A 20,524-nucleotide genomic window follows, 5' to 3' on the forward strand; every position below is an offset into this window, starting at 1 on the left:
TAGAAAAATTACCCAAAAATCTTGGAAATGATCTGAACAAGACGACATTATTTGTGGAAGATGAAGCTGAGAAGCCGAGATAGAAAAGCCAGAGAATTGCACAGCTGATAAAGAATGCTTAAAAAATACCCATATTTACCATTTTGTCACTAATGAGGTACAAAAAATATTGGAGCCTTTAGATTTAATCAATCCAACTTAATGCTTTTCACACTTCTCACATAAACTACCCTTCTAACGTGAGCCTAAACTTTTATATATATATATATATATATATATATATATATATATATATATATATATATATATATATATATATATATATATATAAAACGATACATGCATTAATCTAATAAAAAATGTCTTGCCACAATCATGATTCCTTCTTTGAAATTTTTTGCAATAACCATAATTTATAATCTATACGGTATTAAATTAATAATACTTTAAAAAGTGTCCCAAACATGTTTAATGTCTTTTGGCGTTCTCCTCATTCAAGTGAAGTTTAATTTCACAACAATGATCCTGATTTCATCGTGATATTCATGTAATTATTTGGGTACCATCCGAACCCAAAAACTTGGTGGTTATAATATTACTCCATGTAATAATACTAATCTATTTCTATACCTAAACCCATAATCTCAATACAATGGTAATCAAATTTACTATCAATGTGCTTTATATAATTATTTATCATTATTAGATGATTATGATAACTTGATGACTAGCCACTCAAATCTTTCATTAAAGTGATTAAACTTACCTTAATCAGTAACTTATTCTACAAAATTCCAGAATTTTGTAGAAAGTTCCTAGTTCATAAATCATAAAATCCAAAAAAAAAAAAAAAAAGAAAAAACAAAACAAAAATGAAAAAAATAAAAATTCATATAACTTTCACCAAACACCTACCACTAGTCCACTACCATCACTACGCTATAATGATACTTTACAATCTAATCCAAGTATTATAAGAACATGCAACGACGTCGTCAAATAGAAGCTTTCATACCCTTATAGTAGACTTTCACTTACCGTTGTAATCAAGATTTAAATAATTAATCTAAAATAGAGTTATTTAAGGCAAATAGAACGGGATTAACTAAACCTCTATTTTTAGCACACGCGTCTTTTCTTCTCAAGGATATGATTTTCCCCTAAAAAGTCGTTGGAGTTAAGGCTAATTTTACTCCTTTGTAATGACTTTCGTGTTTTTTTTTTTTTTTTTTTTTTTTTTTTTTTTTTTGCTATTATTAGAATGAAAAACAATTGGATAATGAGTATTTACTTATTGGAAAAACGTCAATCCAATTTATCCTTTTTGGTAAATTTGAGAAGATTGTCCCAAACCTTTTAATTTGCATTTTTAGGAGTGGATTTTTTGAACCACAAGCAATTTTTTTTAAAGGTAAGGAAAATAACATTAGGAAGCCCTCCTCATCAGGAAATTTTTAACGTAAAAACATAGTTAAGTGTGGGTGGGTGATATACCATAAAGGATATGAGAGAAATTGAATAGAACATTTATTTTACTAGTCAGAAGTCTTCACCAAAAAAAAAAATTTACTAATTAGAAGTAAGAGATAATTTTAGTTGGACAGAAAAAGTAACATTTCGAATAATTTATTAAAAAAAATCCAAAGAATACTTATAAGAACACTAAAATCAACACTATTGAATTTCTAATTGCATAGACATGATTTATGCTTAATAATAGATTTTCAATTTCGATGCACATAAAAATACGGAGTAACTTTTTCTTTACTATTTCTAGTTAAAGTCACTAGGTAGAGAGCTATATTAGGGTAGGAAAGTTTCTAAATATAACTAAAATGAAATTTAATTGGTAAATAACCAAATAAAATCACTGGATAGAATCGTCATAAACTAACCTTTATGTTCACACGAAATAATAATGACTCGACAATCAATATAAAGATTACACGAAATAATATGACTCGATAATCAATAATATAAATTATACGGTATAATTTGACTGGACAATTTATATAAATATAACCGGCGTAATTATATCCACACTTTGACAACTCCAAATTTAAGTCATTCCATTCCATTCATCAAAAACTCAAAAATAACCCAAATTTTCCCAAATTGAAAAATTAAAATCAATTTTTTTTTTTTCAAAATTTATCATATAAATGGAAACTATAATAAATAAATCCCTTCATCAACGCATCTCCATCTCTGTCCTCCTCACCTTCTCTCACTAAAGGACTCCTTCTTTCTCTCTCCTTTGTCTGTATTTTTTATGTTACTTTCTCGACAGCTTAATTAGAATATAAATTAGGGTTTTTCAATTTTAATTTTCCCCCTTTTCTCTCTCATTTTCTCACTTTTTCGGATTCAAATTCAAGCTTTCTTCTTCTTCACAGGTACATTTCCAACGTTACTTTCTCTCTCCTAAATTTTACGGAGTACATGTTTTTCTCTTTGCTTCGAAGTTTCAACGAACACGACTCTTCCATGGTTAATTTTTAATTTTATAATTTAATTAATTTTTTTATTTTTTAATTTTACCAGTTCTTGTTGTGCATTCACGATCTATCCTATCGTTTTCACCAACATTTCCTTTTTCATTATTTTAATTCTAATTCAATCCTTATGATATGTCTATATTTATTATGAAGTTTGCTTATATTCTAATTTCTCTTCATTTTGGTTAATTTGGGTTTTTGGTGTTTTTAATGCCAATAATCTGAATTTTAATTTCTGGTTTTTTTTTCGTTATTGTTGTTAATTTTTGCTTGGAAATGGGGTTGTTGAGAGGAGTTTGTAGATAAATTTGGAATTCTTGATTAATTGTTTTGGGGGAAATATTGTCAATTTGTTGCAATTCCTGTCAAATTATGAATTTGTATAGAATTTATGTACAAGTATAAGTTATTTAATTTGTGAATATTCTAATTCTTAATTTGGTCAAATTTATTATGGTTATGTTGACTATTGGAATTAAGGGTGTGTAATTTTTTCTGCAGATCCAATGATCTGATCATTTTGAAATTTCGATAACGATAGCGTGGCTAAGGTTTTTTATTGAATGCGTGCGCTGTTCGTGGTATCATATCATTTAGAGGGTTGTTTGATAAATTAAAGAGGAAGTTGAAATGGTTAATTATTGTTGAATTGAGGCCTAAAATTTTTGGGGGTTTCTAGAGTTGGTAGTTTAATTTAGAAATGGCAATAGCGGGTTTGCACAATGTTCCTGTGATTGAGTCTTCAGTTCTAAGGGAGTCTCAATCATCATCATCAGGACGAATTGGAATTCAAGGGAGTATAGGCACCCGAGCATCCTCAATCCGGCAGATGTGGCTGGAATTAGAAGATGAGTGCGTGGTGAATCGTGTTCGTGAAAGAGGAAGGGCAAGGTTGCAACAGGAGAGAAATGATGCCTTGTCTAATTGTCAAGATGGGGAAGGTAGGGGTGGTTTGGAGGATTCAAGTGAGAGCGAAAATGGTTCTGTGATCAACTCTGAGAGCCTCACAGGACCTTTAAATGAGCAGGATGATCGTCAGAGTATGACATCGGAGCAATCTCAAGATTTTGGCCTTGTTGAAAGGGCACGGGTTAGAAGAATTTTTCAGGAGTGGAAGAATAATGGTGGAGCCGCCCAGGCACCCAATGTTCCCCACAGGAACCGAGGATCAAGGTCGCAATGGCTTGGTGAGGGTGAGCGTGAAAGGGTTCGAGTTGTGAGGGAATGGATTCAGATGACCAGTCAACCGAGAGAAGACCAAGTTTCTGAAGCTGGTTCTCAGATTGAACAAGTCCGAGATGGTCAAGTTGTAGATCATAATGAGGGTCAAGTTGAAAATATTCGGAGGCCAATTCGTAGATTATGTGGCAGGCAGGCTCTGCTTGATTTATTGGCCAAGAAGGAACAGGAAAGACGACAAGAGCTCCAGGGCTTGGAGGTGACTTGTCCTGTTAGCCGATTTGCTCACCGCAACCGCATTCAGGTAAGATTTGCATTTTATATCTCTATAGAAATTGAGTATTTTTTTGCACCTCCACGCCTCCTCTCCACTGCACCTACAAACCCATCTCAAATTTCAGTAAGGCTACCAAGTTATTTGTCTGATTGTTATCTGCTTATTTTTCTGTTATTGCAACAATGCTTTCTCATTACAAATTTCATAGAAGATGAAATCTATCCCAATTCCAATTCCTGATCATTCCAATCGTTTTTATAATATAAGTATATGTTCCTTAGGTCAATAAGTTCTGCTATATTGTACAACAATTCAGATAATCTGTCACAGGACTTGAGAGAACATGGAATAAGGTTTTTTTTATGATGGTTAATCTATAATTTTTTTTATTCTTTTTGCAGTCTTTACTTAGGATTCGGTGTTTCCAGAATATGCGGTCAGCTGAGTCAAGGAGGCCCAGTTCCACTGCTGAAAGTGAATTGGGATTACTTAGGCAACGGCAAACTGTGTCAGGTTTGAGGTATGTTTTTCATTCATTTATATTTTTTGCATAATTGGCGTTCTTGAGAACTTGTGGTATATATTGGTGTTTTTGTGACTCATCATAGCACCTGAAGGTTTTCTTCCAATTCTTTATGCTGTTTCTATAATTATCTTAGCATTCTCTACTGTTCGTATGTGTATGTTCTCATTTTTCTTACGCACAACTGACAATTCTGTTTAATCTCTAATGATGGTTTTTAAATTCCTCATTTTATTATCTTGTGTTTGTATCTGGACTAGGAAGAGATTGTTTAGACCAAGGTGAAGCAATTGTATAAATCCTATTATTCTGCCTGCATAGTGACACAGTATGTTACATCTCTTGTTAAGTTCATTAAATTCATCAGATTTGTTATTGCTGATGCAAAACTGGTGCATTTAATGATTGTTTTAAACAAAGATTAGATGTCTTAATCCTAAGACAACATGAATTAGTCACTATGCAGGCATTACTTTAATTCAAGAAGTAAAATGGTGGGAAACAGTATTGAGTTCATCATATATTTTTGTGATTTTTGCTCAGTTATTGTAGGACTTTAGGTTCATGCTTTTTATGACCTTAAGTATCTATGAAAGCCCATAATAAATGAACACTGGCTGTGGTTTCCAATTGTTTGAATTTTGATGTACAACTTTTAAGTGGAGAAAAATTGCTGATTGAATTATTGGGTGCAGAGTAAATAATAATTGGGGGACATATCAGTCAAACATCTGTATGTGATATGTATTGATCTGTTACTTTTACCTTTTATTTATTTATTTATTTATTTTGTTTTTCTATGCTTTGTCCTAGATATTAGGTAGCCTTTTCCAAATGTCTTTCTCTGTATTATGTTATGTATTATTGTCCTAATTTCATGTAATATACAGGGGAGGTTTTCTATCCAGATTGGACAGCTTTCAAGTTCAAGCAAGTGACCTGTCCGGTAGTTCTTTGGAAAACAGTCCTCATAGTTTTAGAGATGATCAGACTCAGGCTAACAGCACAAATGAGGGCATTGACAGTACTCATGTACCAAATGATCCTCAGATTGAGGTCCTTGATGGTGCTCAAGTACAGAATGAGCTTGCGAATGAGATCCTAGTTGATGCTCAACAAAATGAGTCTGCAAATGAGATCCTTGCTGGGACTTGTGAACAAAGTGATGTTGAAGGAAATGCTGATGTTGGTCCATCTGCTGATGTAAATCAATCGAGAGAAGGCAGTGGACGCACTAATTTACAACAATTGGAAGTTCAAGCTGAAATGACGCTGGAGCTTGCCTCAGATGGGGAGAATAGATCAGAGACAGTTACTAGTAGGCTTGCTGTAGGTTCTTCAGATGAGGGCTACTTGCTGATGAATTCTCAAGAACCTTCAAGAAGCGGAAGCGAGGAGCTTACTGATTTAGAAGAAGCCCATGAAATGTCTCATCACTTTAACACTCACAGAGAAGATATTAACTTACTTAGTGAATTAGATGATGAAGTCCATGTATCTGAAGAGGTAAATGGCCAAAATTCCAGTATCCAGGTGGAAGACTGGCCAGAACATGTTACAATGTATGATGAAAGCAGATGGCAAGGCAGTGTACTATCAAACCAATGGAGAGATGATGATCAAGGTGAAATTGACAGACAACATTGGCCTGTAGATGGTGCAGAGCTCTCTCATGGTGCTTTAGAGAGTGAAGTTGGAGAGCAGAACGATGCGCAAGAAGACTATTGGCATGAAAGTGGCTCTCTGGAAACTCCAAGAGATTGGCTTGGAATGCCTTCTTCTGGGGTGACTTCTGGTAGACTCGATACATATTATTTCTCTGATGATGATAATGTGCATCATATGGAGCTAAGAGAACTTGTGAATAGGTATTTGTTCTAGTTTTCTTCTTCTAATTCTAAAACGGAGGGAGATTAATTTAAACAGAAAAACTATACTTCAGTAGTTCTGTCAATCTGTCATTCTGTTTGCTTATTTTGTGTACGTCTGTAATGATTGTAAGTGTTATTTATTGCAGAAGAAGAGTTTCAAGTCTTCTTCATAGTGATTTCCGTGAGAGCCTAGACCAGTTGATACAGTCTTATGTGGAAAGACAAACTAATGCTCCTGATGACTGGGAGCTACATGAAATATCTCCACCTTTCACCATGCAGAATCAAGATCACCTAAGCACAGACCACAGTGAGGAGTCGGGACCTATTCATGCTGACGAAGCCCAGCGAATCCTTCCTAGACCACCACCTCTCCCTCAGGCAAATTGGGGGCACCATGGCAATTGGTCAAGGCGTGAATCACAACAGCGCCCTGGAACGGTGAGTTCTGTTCTGTTGTGTTTACTACATATATGGCGTTTAGCGTTTGCTGTCTATCTTGTACATTGTTTGAATATTGCTACAATTTTATACAACTCTTTGGTATTATTTGCCTTTTTTTTTGGAGGTTATTAACAGAGAGCTCCATGATTTGTGTTTTATAATGTGTAGCAAGTGTTCATACTGTTTTCTGGTCCTTCTCAATGATAGCCATTTTGGTTTTAAACTTGTATGGAGTATTGCCATTTCCGTACGCTCTTTCTGTATTACTTGAGTTAATTGATTATCTAGCTGTTCTAGCTTGTTGAGTAAATATGAAACGGTCTCCTTGTTGATTTTTTGTTAAACTTCCCCCCTTAGGCCCATCCCCCACAAAGCTTTTGTTTCTTGCATGCTTGACATGTCTTTTCAGCTGCAAGATGATTCTGTGAACTAATATATGTTTATTGGCTGATTTATCTTTATTCTGTAGCCTCTTTTTGACTTTACGCATGTATGTTTGTCTCTATATTATAGCCTTTTGGACTTTAAAATCATCTGTGGTTGATAATCCCAGTTTCCCATCTGCACAGGAGTGGGAGATCATTAATGATTTGAGGATTGACATGGCTAGGCTGCAGCAAAGATTGAATAACATGCAAAGAATGTTGGAGGCCTGCATGGATATGCAACTTGAACTGCAACGTTCTGTGAGACAGGAGGTCTCTGCTGCTCTGAATCGATCAGCCAATCCATCTGGCAAGTTATTAGGCAGAGTATTCTCTATATATTTATTTACTACTACATATAAGTATTCGGTTTATGATATATACTTGCATACTCTTATTTTTGGGTTCTCATCTGTGTTTCCCTTGCTTTGAACAGAATTGCTCGAAAATGTACTGCCTAAAGATAGTTTCAAATGGGATTGTGTGAGAAAAGGCGTCTGTTGTATATGTTCTAACACCAACATTGACTCTTTATTGTACAGGTAAAAAAAGTCATCTGAAAATCAACGTTATCATATCTGAGTGAATTATCTGCTCCTTATTCATTATTCATATTTGATTTCGTTAATCGTACAGATGTGGGCACATGTGCACTTGTACTAAATGTGCGGATCTGCTGGTTCAAGGTGACGGGAAGTGTCCAATGTGCCAGGCACCAGTTATTGAGGTGATCCGTGCTTATTTTATACAATAGAATAAAATGGAGGATGAAAGTTGGCAATTCATGTCAACATAATCTTATTTCATTTTTTGGGGCAATTTCTCAGTGCTCATTCCTCCTGGTTACAAAAATACTGTGTTCTCTTTCCTTTTTCCACCATAATTTCTTTGTATATCCTGAAAAAGTTACAACTCTGATAGAAATACCCATTATTTAAAGGAAAGGATAAACCACAGGAGCAAATGGCTTCGTTGATCATATGCTGAGCTTCGTAAAAGCGCTATTGGATGTTTAATGGTTGTGGGGCTTATCAGCCCTGCACCAATTTATTAGCTATGTTTCTTCGAGGATGTACATATCATTTGCAGCCTTCTCTAATGCTCACTGTCAATATAAGTTCCGCATCTACTTACATCATAGTAATGCTTGCAGCTGTGGCATATTTTGTATTTTTGGTCTCGTTTGCACTTAATGCAGGAACCTTTCAGTAAATACTCAGTGCGTAACACGATCTTTCAATTTGCAGTTGCCGATGCTACCCCCTCCCCTCGCTTACCCCTACCTCTTTCATTCATAAATTGTGCAGTGACATTGGCTTAAATTTTAATAGCTGGCTGGCTAGCTCGTTGCGGACTTGTAACGTTCTGCTATTGTGGCCCGTAATGTTCTGAGCACATAACTTCATACTTTGTTGGGTTCTTAGCTCTATTTTCTTACTTCTAGACTTTAATTTCTAAGTCTAAAATGAAGACTATTGATGTTCTTACTTTTACGAACACAAAGTGTTCAAAGGTTGTGAATTACTAGTACATTTGACCCTGAAGAATGAAGACTAATAATAGTTATGCAAGTTTTTCTAGAATTTGCATTGGAATATTATGTTCGCTCGTGCATAAATCATTGGCGGACACAAGATTATAAGGTAAATCGTAAGCCAAAAAGCTTGAAATATATAATTTGATTATACGCAAAGAGTGAAAGAGAGTGTGAAGCTGAGTAACTAGCAGTATGAGTACAAATAAATAAAATACAAAGTTCAACTAAACTCTTATGAATAGTTTGCAGGATATTTATACCTCTAAACATGTTTGTTTACTTATTTGTCCCTCATTGATGTATGTTACCTTCTTTTTTTTTTTTTTTTTTTTTTTTAACTCTTATGAATGATGTACGGACATTTATACTTTTAAAAATATTTGTTTACATATTCTCGTTCATTAATGTTAAAATCTAAATTTGTGGCACAAGGTTAACCCAAAGAGCTATTTAAACATGGTTAGTTATGCTACGCGTGTAAGCCGCCCTAAAACTTAAAATGGCTAAGGATATAATTGGGAAAAAAAAAATCAACCGACTAATGAATGATACAGTAAGTAAATATAGTAGATGAAATTATATCTTGGGAATTTTGAGTTTTGCTACTACCAAAATACCCTTTTTTTTTTTTTTACTTTTGCTACCCAATTTTTATTTTATTTTAATACCACCTAAAAGCAAAAAAAAAAAAAAAAGGTTTTGCTTCCACTTAACAGAATTCGTTAGGGTTCCGTTAAGTGGGCTTCATTATCTCATTAAATAATGATTTAATTAATTAAAAAAGAAGAAAAAACTTTTAAAAATAAAAAAATAAAAAAAATCCCAGCCGCTACCACCAGTCACCACCCCTCCTCCTTCCCCGTGCCGGCTGTCGGCGCCCAAACGACCCCTCTGCGCCGGTGACCCCTCTCCCTCCCTTTCCCCCACCCAAAATCCGGCACGCCTAACCCTAAACCCAACCCTTAAAACCACCCTAAACGGGTTTAAGGGTTTCATTTTTACTCGTTTAGGGTGGTTTCAGGGTGGTGTTTAGGGTTAGGGGTGTCGATTTCTGGGTGGGGGAGGGAGGGTCAATTTAGGGGGGGGGAGGGAGGGGGAGGGGAGGGGGCCATTTCCGGTTGGGGGATAGGGGGGAGGTGTGCTGTCGTGGTGGGGGGGGGGGGAGAGTAAGAAAGGAGAGAGGGTGGACAGTGTAGGTGGGGGAAAGGGAGGGACTGGGGTCGCCGGCGCCGACAGCCGACACGGGGAGAAGAGAGGGGGGCTAGCAGTGAGGGTGGTTGAGGAGGGAGGGGTGGCTGGCTCCACTAACAGAAATAGTAACCAATTCTATTAAGTGGTAGCAAAACCTATTTTTTTTTGCTTTTAGGTGGTAGTAAAATAAAATAAAAATTTAGATGAGTAGCAAAAGTCGAACCAGGGTGTTTTGGTGGTAGCAAAACTCAAAATTTCCTTATATCTTCGAATAACGTAATTTTGTGATCCTATATATCTAACGACTACTAATTTTATTAGTTTATCAAATACTAATTTAAACTTTAATTTGAGTAAATTTGTATACACGTTTGTTAATGACTACTATACTGATAATTAAGTTACATTTTTTTTAAAAGGTAAGAAAAATGAAACCATTAGAAAACCCTCCTCAGGAGGCGAATTCCTAATGCATCTGAAGAAAGAATGAGAAATAAATAAGAGTTATTACAAGATATGATATCCATACTATCAATAACTAAATGATCAATGTTAATTAGCAATCCAGTCTGCTGCTTGATTCGGCTCCCGCTAGATATGTTGAATACTCCAATTGTCGAACTTGTTGAGAAGATAGTGGATATATGTGATGATATGCTCAATTTGCCATGGAATTGACCACATGTCTTTACCAGAGTTGATTACTAAGAGATTGCCACCTTCAATATGAATGTTTCATGTCCTATGCTTGAGAGCTAGAAGAATGCCTTTGTGGAGAGCTGTAGTTTTTGCTATGAAGACCATGGTAATGCCGAGGTTATGCTCTAGTATAAGTGATCCGTTGTTGTCTCTAATGATGACCCCTGTCGCTGCCGAATTGTTGAGAACTGAACTATCGAAATTGAGTTTATAGAAATTGGTTGGTGGTGCCTCCTGGGATACCATGATAATTAAGTTACATACCATCATAGATTACAAAGTATTGCACGTGTAACCGCGAAAATTAAAAGTATTTAATAAATGTAAAGCAAGTTTTTTTTTTTTTTTTTTCTTATTTCTTTTAATTTTTTTTTTTTTTGGGTGCAGAAGAGGGGGAGACTCCTTAATTACAAATAACAACAAATTAATTAACTAACCATGGCAATTAAAGCCACTCCTAACATATCCTCTCGGAGAAGGCTAGTAATTTCGGATGGTGCAACATCGAAATAAACTACTCCTTCCGTTTGGGCAACACCTACATTAGCTAATTATTAGCTATTGATTCCCTTCATGATAATAAAGATAAATACGAACTAGTCAACTAGAGTAACTAATTAAACGACGACAATCATCAATAATATGATAGCTTTCTCCTCCTTGATTGACAGACGAATTCCAAGCATTGTTGTACCAAAAGAACTGGTCATAGTGGCTTCGAATGTGTATTCCATTGTAATTTTAGTTTAGAAGGAAAGGCCTGCCTACCTCAACAAACGAAACCTTTTTGGTTTTCATTCCCAAAACGAACAATCTAGAGCTTCCCTCACAATTTCGCCCCATTGGTCTTTGTAATGTAGCATACAAAATTAATAGTAAGCCCGTTGTGAATCCCATTAAACCTCGCTTTCCTTCCGAAAATCATTGCAAATTTACAAACAAGTTTTGTGTCAAGTAGACCAATAACTAAACATATATAGTTATTGTGCAAGAGGTGACTCACACTATAAAGAGGAAACAAGGTGGGAAAGGTTATATGTTAATCAAAATCAATTTCGAGAAAGCTTATAATCGCCTCAAGCGGAAGTTCATTAGAGACACATGTCAAAGTGATGCAGCAGAAATTAAATAGCAGAAATGAAAGCATACCAAGGATTTACAGCCTTCATTGCTCTGTCCTTAGAGTTCGAGCTTAGGCAAAACTAGAATTACTCCATTAATGGAATTGAAAGAAAAACGTACGAGTTTTAGAGAGAGAAACTCTCCTACAGAAATTGTAAATAATGAATGAGAATGAATGAAAAATAACAGGAGGCTTTAAGAGACTATTTATTACAGCAAAAAAACTCCAACTAACAGAAAAGTTGTTGTAACAGAAAATAGCTGATGTTAGCAGAGTTTGTTATAACAAACCCAATTACTAACGTGGCTTATTGATCATCTTCAATACTCTCAACATCCCCCCTCAAACTTGGCATAGTGTTGATCATGCCAAGTTTGGATAACAGTTCATTGAATTGCTGAGAAGGAAGAACTTTAGTGAAAACATCTGCAATCTGTGATGTTGTAGGAAGATATGTGATTTGCAGCAGCAATCCTAGCACTTTATCTCTTGTGAAGTGTACATCTATCTCGATATGTTTAGTTCTTTCATGATGTTCATGATTCTTTGCAATGTGAATAGCACTTTAATTATCACAATGCAAAGTGACTGGTTTAAGTTTCTGAACTCCAAATTCTTCAAGTAGCCTAACCAGCCAAGTTACTTCACTTGCAGCTCCTGACATTGCTCTGTACTCAGCTTCTAAGGAGCTTTTAGAAACTGTGGTTTGCTTCTTTGATTTCCAACTCACTGGTGACTTTCCCAATAACATAATGTATCCTGAAGTAGATCTCCTGCTATCCATACAAGCACCCCAATCTGAATCTGAATATGCTTGTAAAACCAACTGTTGTGCTCCATTTAACAAAATTCCTTGTCCCATGGTAGACTGTACATATCTCAGAGTATGAACCAAGGCCTTGTAATGTGGCTTTCTAGGCTCCTGTAAAAATTGACTTAAGTGTTGAACAGTATAAGATAGGTCAAGTCTTGTGTGTGTTAGAAAGTTCAATTTCCCAACCAAACATCTGTATCTGCTAGGATTTTCGTATAACTCACCCTCATTTGCCTGTAATTTAAGATTCATAGGTAATGGAGTAATTGCAACCTTCTCTGAAGTCACCTTAGCTTCTTTCAACAATTCACCAGTGAATTTACTTTGTGTCATGCATATTCCTATATCCAGATAACCTATCTCAATCCCAAGGAAATAGCTAAGCTTCCCTAGATCTTTGATACTGAACACAGAATCCAGATGAAGCTTCAAAGAACTGATTTCCTGATCATCATTCCCAGTGAGTATAATGTCATCCACATATACTGCAACTATAGTTATATGAATACCTTTGTTTTTAATGAACAAAGAGTAATCATTTTTAGACTGATCATATCCTCTTCCCTTCAGCTCCCTCACTAACTTGGCAAACCATTGTCTTGAGGCTTGTTTAAGTCCATACAATGATTTGACAAGTTTGCACACTTTGTTGAGTGGATTAGGATACTCTTCACAAACATCTGACAGTAGCCATATTCATAACAGGGACAAAAGTTTCGCACTACAAGAAAATTATCTTTTTATAGCGATTTTACATTCGCTACAATATGCACATACGTTTGTGAAATAGTAATGGAATCCATATCATCTTACAATCGACATAGTAAACCCATATGAAATCGATACGAAAAATATAATAATATTTATTCACCATTTTTATGCACATTTATAAAACTATGGAATAACGTATCATTTACAATCGCCAGTAAAACCCAAAAATCGATACGAAAAGTCTTTTTTACACTAGATTTTAAAATTTTGTTTGACAAAGAGAACATAAATATGTCATACCTTATTGGATAAACATTTATTACTAAAGCTTGAAAATAAAGAGAACATTTTTTTTTTTTTTTTTTTTTTTTTTTTTTTTTTGAAAAAATGAGTGCAACATTTGTAGCGCTACAATAATCACCATGATTGAATGTTGTTTTTTGTATCGATTAATAAGGATAACCCCAGCGAAAGCGAAAAACACTACTAAAGGCTATGGCAACGCCGAATATTGTAAATGTTAAAATAATCGCCACGAAAAGGTATTTTTCTTGTAGTATCAAGATCTATCCCCCACTTCTGATTGTATCCTTTAGCAACTAACCTTGCCTTGTGATACGTGTCGTTTACCGTATAAAATTAATTATTTAGTTACCTAACTTATTCTCCAAAAATATTAACAACTAGTAAAAAGGGTAAGTAAGGGTCGATCCCACGAGGAGATTAATCAACTCTTAAAACTTAAAGTCTAACTCGAAAAATAAACCATATACATAATAGAGTATTATTCACACTATGTACATGAGATTGGGGGGGTTTATAATCGTGATCTAATAACTAAACTACCAAGACTAAATATAAATCTACTATTTACAATAGACGACAAGCAAACCACCATTGGTATATTAATTTGATCATAGGATAAAACGATACAAGTTAGCTCCATACTTCACTCCTTTTAATTTCCTTCAATACTCAGTTTTAGTATTTAGGTAGACAAATTACCGCCGCGGTCTATTTGACATATATTGCTCACTAAAATTAGAATCCTGCTAATATACTTTCTACCCCAATAAACTGGTTTTTATTAGATTAATTCACAAACTCAACAATACTAAACTTGAGCCGCTCAAACTAGTATAACTAAGTTATTTCCTCTAAATTATCAATTAACGCCGCATCAAGTAATAATTTAGTATAGTCTAATTACTTCATACAAGCAATCGTGCACTACCACAAGTATAGATTAATTAAACATAAATGCAAGAACAAATAATCATGTGAATTAATTAAACACACAAACTAAAGCATTGAAACTTGTTTAACTCAGCGTATAAACGGTGAAACAGAAAAAATCATAAGTTTGAAGACAAATTACATCATACTCAGTTTAAGCAATAAGATTAATAAAAAAATTGAAAGAATTTAAGAGTGAGTGAAGGGAACTCATAACTAAGCCACGATCAAACGGCCGCCGCTACATTGTTGCCGTCAAGTCGTCCCTTCACCTTCCGGTATCACTCAGTCTATCAACTTTGGATCAATCGTACTCCACCAAGCCTCACAAATTCCCGATGAAAGCTCCGTAGTAAAACTTGTGTCCCCCTTTTTGAAGAGATAATTGAGGGGTTTTATAACCCATAAACGGCCTCCGAATTTTGGGTTGGAAAGGATAAAATAACACAAAATTCATCTTCTCTCTCGGATGATAATGTTGTTAAAGATATTATGGTTAGAGATGAAGATGGAAGTTGGAGCCTCGGTTTTGACGGAAGAAAATTTTCTCTTGTTTCCTTTTCATCTTATTTGCTTTTCCTTCTTTTCTCTGATTTCTTCACGTGTTTATTTTCTTTGCTTTGATAATTTGATGTATTGCCTTGCTGCGAGGATAGTATTAACATATTACTTGTTGCTAGTTTGCCACATTGTCTTCCCTTTTCTTTTATTTGTTCTTCTTTCATCGTTTCACATGTAAGTCAACTTGAATCTCCAATTCCTAATTAACAAAATAAACGGATTAAGTAATATTTATATCAACTTAATAATAAAATTAATAAAAGATAAATATATGACTAAAATAATAAAAGTTAGTTAAATTTCTAAAATAATGACTAAAAGACACTTATAAGACTAATATTAGGGGCTAAAAATATGGTATATTATACACTTATCAAAATTCCCCACACTTAGTCTCTGGCCGCCCTCGACAAACTAAATAAAACTAACCTATAAAAGCAATAAACCTAACTCACTGTCGTAGGAATCACGGTTACACTTAGCATGTGCAACAAGCCCTTTAAACCCCTAAGTTTCCCCTAGAGGACGAGTATGGTCTCATGATGGGTTTGCAGTAGGCATACCCACAAAGTCTCAAATCATTAGGATTTTTCAAGGATATCATGGAGTTAAGGTAAAAGAAGGATATGACAATAATTTATGGGAATGCAGTGGTAACTTTTCTGAAACTAGTAGAGTACAGTACGATTACAACCAAATAATAACAAATATTCCTCAGGTGCAACCTGAACTTTATGTACACCACTTTTTTTTTTTAATATTTAAACAAAAAAAAAATTGTTTCATGACTCTTAATGTTCAATCTCCGTCAAATAGTCCATGTAGCGAGTGTTCGACTAGTGTTTCCCGGTCCACTTGGCCCAAGGCACTAGGTTTTAAGATACTCCTAAGGATCTACTTACTCGAACTCCTCAAGCAAGAGATAGAAACATCACACGTACATAACTGGGTTTGAATTTTTTCTTTTTTTTTTTTTTTTAGATATCGACATATGTGAATTGATTAACACATATACCCAGTCATTGGTACGCAGAGCCTTATACTGAAACTTTCACTTTATAATACTATACCACCATTGAATATCATCAACCAATTTTTATATCACACTTTAATATGCTCTACTAATTTCAGAAAAGTTAATCATTTGATTTGTGAGTAGAGGTATATTTGTGACTTGTTCATGGACAATGAAAGGGATAGGCTTTTTGGTTGATGTGTTATATGCATTGTTTTAAATGCCTAAATCATTTTCAAAACATGGATTAGTTGCAGTTTGAGGGAGAAACGACACAAGCCCAGAGTGTAAGTTATCAAGAAGATTGGAGAAAACAAGCATTTTTTTTTTGTACTTTACTGCTATTAGTTCAAAATTTCCAACATCTAAAAAAATTTGGCAGCACCTCCCCAGTAAATTGACTAGTGCCTGACATCCCAACATCCAAAACATAGAAAACAACAGTTGTCCCCCCCCCCCCCACTTAAACTTTTCATTGTCCTCAATTAAAAAGACATGAAGAAAAAGGAGAAAGGACTTAGCTGGTTAAGTTTAAAATATTTGTGATGCTGCTGCCTATCAATATTGATTTCTCTTCATACCCGACAGCTGCTTCATTTTTGAATAAGAGCTCAATACTAACTGCTAAGTTTGTCGTCTTCTTCAATTCTTATGACCAGAACTAGCTGAGTTTCAGGGTTATCAGTCCTGTTGCTAAGATGCCAGAACTGGTGCTCCAGGTAGCAGGAGGTCTAGTTATTGGCTTAAAAATTGAATGGTTGCAGCAATGCACAAATAGAAAACCAGGCAGAATAGTTAGCATATCTCAGAGACTCTTAAGTAATCTGCTCTTGTAACTTACAGAAAAGATAAGCAAAAAAAAAAAAAAAAAAAAAAAAACAAAATTGAAAGCAATAAAAAAAAAACTAGGGGAAGAACAAAAATAGCCTTGGGTTGCCTCCCAGGTAGCGCTTTCGTTTAGAGTCGTTAGCTCGACCTACTTCAGTCCTCATTCCATTTGAAGCTCGATTTCTTCAATCATCCCTGCAGATTCATATTAGAATGGTTTTAACTTGTGACCATTTACTTTGAACTCTTTATCAGTTTCCAAACTTTTTATTTCAACTGCACCATGTGGAAAAATGTTAGTAATAACAAAAGGTCCTAGCCATCTAGACCGAAGCTTTCCAGGAAATAGCTTAAGACGAGCATTATACAAAAGAACTTTCTGTCCCACAGAGAAATTAGTCTTAACAATTCTTTTGGCATGAAAAGCCTTAGTTTTGTCCTTATAAATCTGAGCATTTCATAATCCTCTATTCTGATTTCCTCTTACTCTTATAGGCTAAGTTTTCTTTGCTGCCCTACAAGTTCATAATCCATATTACACTGCTTCACAACCCAATAAGACTTATGTTCTAGCTCTACTGGTAAGTGACATCCTTTACCAAAGACAAGGCGATATGGTTACAATCCTATAGGTGTTTTGTAAGCTGTCCTATAAGCCCATAATGCATCATCTAACCTAAGGATCCAATCTTTCCTATTAGGATTCACCATTTTTTCTAGGATGGACTTGATTTCCCTATTTGAAACTTTAGCTAGCCCAATAGTTTGGGGATGGTAGGCCGTGGATACTCTATGTGTTACATGATACTTTGCAAGAAGAGTGCCAAATGTTTGGTTGCAAAAATGGGTTCCCCTATCGCTTATTATAGCTTTTGGCAAACCAAACCTATTGAAAATATGACTTTTGACAAATTTTACAACAGTTTTTGCATCATCAGTTACGGTGGCTTTAGCTTCCACCCATTTAGAAACGTAGTCTACAACTAGCACAATGTAAAGATTACCAAAAGAGGAAGGAAAAGGCCCCATAAAATTGATTCCCCATACATAAAATATTTCACAAACTATGATTCCGTGTTGAGGCATTTCATTTCTTTTAGAAATATTACCTGATTTCTGACATTGCTCGCATGATGCACAAAACAGGTAAGCATCTTTAAATACTGTAGGCCAATATAAACCGCATTGCAATACTTTAAAGGCAGTTCATTGAGGTCCAAAGTGGCCACCAACTTCCAGAGAATGACCAAAATTCATCACCGATGAAAATTCAGAGTCCTCTACACATCTCCTTATCATTTGATCAGAACAAAACTTCCACAAATGTGGATCATCCCAAAGATAATATTTAGAGTCGGATTTGATTTTATCCTTTTTAGCCTTAGTTAGAAAGGGGGAAACGTCCTAGTTACTAAGTAATTAACCATATTGATGAGTCTATTTTATATATATTTTTATTTCCCGTCCCATGGTCATATTTGTGCTTATTTGAGCTGTACGGAGCTATTTTTATTACTAATATACAGTTCCTAGTGTTTTTGTAGAGTTTGTATTATTTTGTAGGAATTTGAAGATTTATGATAATTCCCGAGCTTATTAACCACTACGAAGAAATTTAAGTCGGATTGTATTTTACGACCGAATATTTAAGCCTAAGGCCGAATTAGAGAAATTGAGTTCGGTGATTAATGGCTTGATTAGAGAAGAGATAGGTCCAAAGCAACAAATTATAATATGAATTAACGGGCCAAGAAAAGCCTAAGATACAAATCCAAGCTTACAAGAGATTGTTGGGCGTGAAGCAGACGGGCCCAAACAGGTGGCCCAGTTCCAGGCTACTGCTATGTGATGTTGTTGCTGATTTGGGCTTTATTTGGGTCGGTTTTCATTGTTTAGGTTTAGGGGAGTAGTACTTTTAGTGGGATTAGGAGTTGGCAGCAAAACTCTTCTTTTCTTATAAAAGGGAATAGTAGTAGTATTAAGGGGCAGACCTCTTTACGTAGTAGTTGGATATTAGTTTAGTTTTAGCTTTTGTTTTCTTTTCTTTTTCTTATCAAGTTTTATTATTATTATTATTTAGTTTTAATATTATTTCTTTGTTTTCTCTTTGATTTAATTATTTTCATATTAGTTTATAATTATTGTTTTAATCATGCTTTCTTACTATGCTTTGCTTAGTTTAGATTTAAATATGTGTGAGTAGTTTTATTTCTAGGGTTGTGGGGATCCATAAATAATATGAAGGGGTAATTTATTATTGTTGATTGTTAATGTTTTAGATTAATTTCCTATTGATTGATTTACTACTATGCAATTAAATTAGCTGGTTTAATTGTATGAGTTATGCAATATTGATTCGAGATTCGAGAGATGAGAATTGATGTTTAGGCTTAGTTTCAATAGGCAGGTTAATTTATAAATGGTTAAGTCAAGATTCGAGAGATGCGATTTAATACCGGTAGATTAATGTTGTGATTGTAATGCGTAGCGAAAGCCCTTTATAATCTGATTAATTGATGCATTGGTAATTGATTGTTGTGTTTTACCCTAGAATATTATTTATTGGTGAACCTATACCCTAGGCCTTTTTTTATTGATTTCCTCCCTTAGTTTAACTATTTTCCATTAGTTTAATTCTCACAAAAACAATTTGGTTACTTGATAATTTAGATTATATTAATTAATTAGGAATAAAAAGACTTGTTTCCCTGTGGATTGGAGCCTACTTCCCTATCTATTTTAGTTAGTGGTTTTAGGAATTACTTTTGATTAAGTGATACGACTTTAGCATGTCACATATCGGCATACCAAGGAGTTTCAACATGATATAAAGAAAGCAATTGTTCATCAAGGAAAAAAATCACTTATCATAGGCCAATCTTCTCTAGGGACAATCCTACTCAAATGATCAGCAACTTGATTTTCAACACCTTTTTTATCCCTAATTTCTAGATCAAACTCTTGTAATTGAAGCATCCACCTAAGCAACTTAGGTGTTGAGTGACTCTTCTTTATCAAGTATTTAAGAGCCGCATGATCAGAATAAACAATCACATGAGTACCAAGCAAATAAGATCTAAACTTTTCCAAAGCAAATATCACAACATACGTTTCTTTTTCAATCACAGTGTAATTGCATTGGGCAAGATCAAGTGATTTAGAAGCATAATGTATCACATAAGACTCTTTACCCTTTTTTTGACCTAAAACAGCTCCTATGGTTTTATCACTCGCATCGCACATTATTTCAAAAGGTAACGACCAATTAGGAGGTCTAATTACAGGAGTACTTGTCAGCTTGGCTTTTAAATCATCAAAAGCTTTCTTACATTCATCATTAAAGTCAAAAACAACATCTTTAGCAAGCAAAGCACATAAAGGTGAAGCAATTTTTGAAAAATTCTTTATAAAGCGCCTATGAAAACCAGCATGTCCCAAAAATGATCTAACTTCGCGAACACATTTAGGATAAGGCAAAGAACTTATTACCTCAATTTTAGCTTTGTCTACCTCTAAACCTTTAGCGCTTACAATATGACCAAGAACCACGCTTTGTTCTACCATGAAATGACACTTTTCAAAATTCAAAACA

General features: G+C 34.7%; 1 protein-coding gene across 3 annotated transcripts; it reads left to right on the plus strand.

The window, feature by feature from the left end:
* The first annotated feature begins 2,076 nt into the window (after nt 1–2,076).
* LOC110699684 lies at nt 2,077–8,198 on the plus strand. Of its 3 annotated transcripts, none has more exons than XM_021877208.1 (8): nt 2,077–2,396; nt 3,000–3,981; nt 4,356–4,474; nt 5,368–6,345; nt 6,495–6,789; nt 7,362–7,527; nt 7,654–7,759; nt 7,854–8,198. In XM_021877208.1, exons 2-8 carry the CDS (start codon nt 3,199–3,201, stop codon nt 7,969–7,971), a joined length of 2,565 nt encoding a protein of 854 aa, XP_021732900.1. In that variant the 5' UTR covers nt 2,077–2,396; nt 3,000–3,198; the 3' UTR covers nt 7,972–8,198. The 3 variants fall into 3 exon arrangements, with proteins under 3 accessions (XP_021732900.1, XP_021732902.1, XP_021732901.1); XM_021877210.1 differs by lacking the exon at nt 2,077–2,396 and adding an exon at nt 2,403–2,490; XM_021877209.1 differs by lacking the exon at nt 2,077–2,396 and having other exon boundaries at nt 2,684–3,981.
* Nucleotides 8,199–20,524: the final 12,326 nt, after the last annotated feature.

Source organism: Chenopodium quinoa, unplaced genomic scaffold (assembly GCF_001683475.1).
Source record: "Chenopodium quinoa cultivar QQ74 unplaced genomic scaffold, ASM168347v1, whole genome shotgun sequence".
Lineage (NCBI taxonomy): Eukaryota > Viridiplantae > Streptophyta > Magnoliopsida > Caryophyllales > Amaranthaceae > Chenopodium > Chenopodium quinoa.

Coding starts and splice junctions, on each gene's coding strand:
- LOC110699684 (XM_021877208.1), top strand. CDS start 3,199: ATGGCAATAGCGGGTTTGCACAATGTTCCTGTGATTGAGTCTTCAGTT. Junction 6,346..6,494: donor CTAAGAGAACTTGTGAATAG/GTATTTGTTCTA, acceptor TATTTATTGCAG/AAGAAGAGTTTCAAGTCTTC. Junction 7,528..7,653: donor TCGATCAGCCAATCCATCTG/GCAAGTTATTAG, acceptor TGCTTTGAACAG/AATTGCTCGAAAATGTACTG.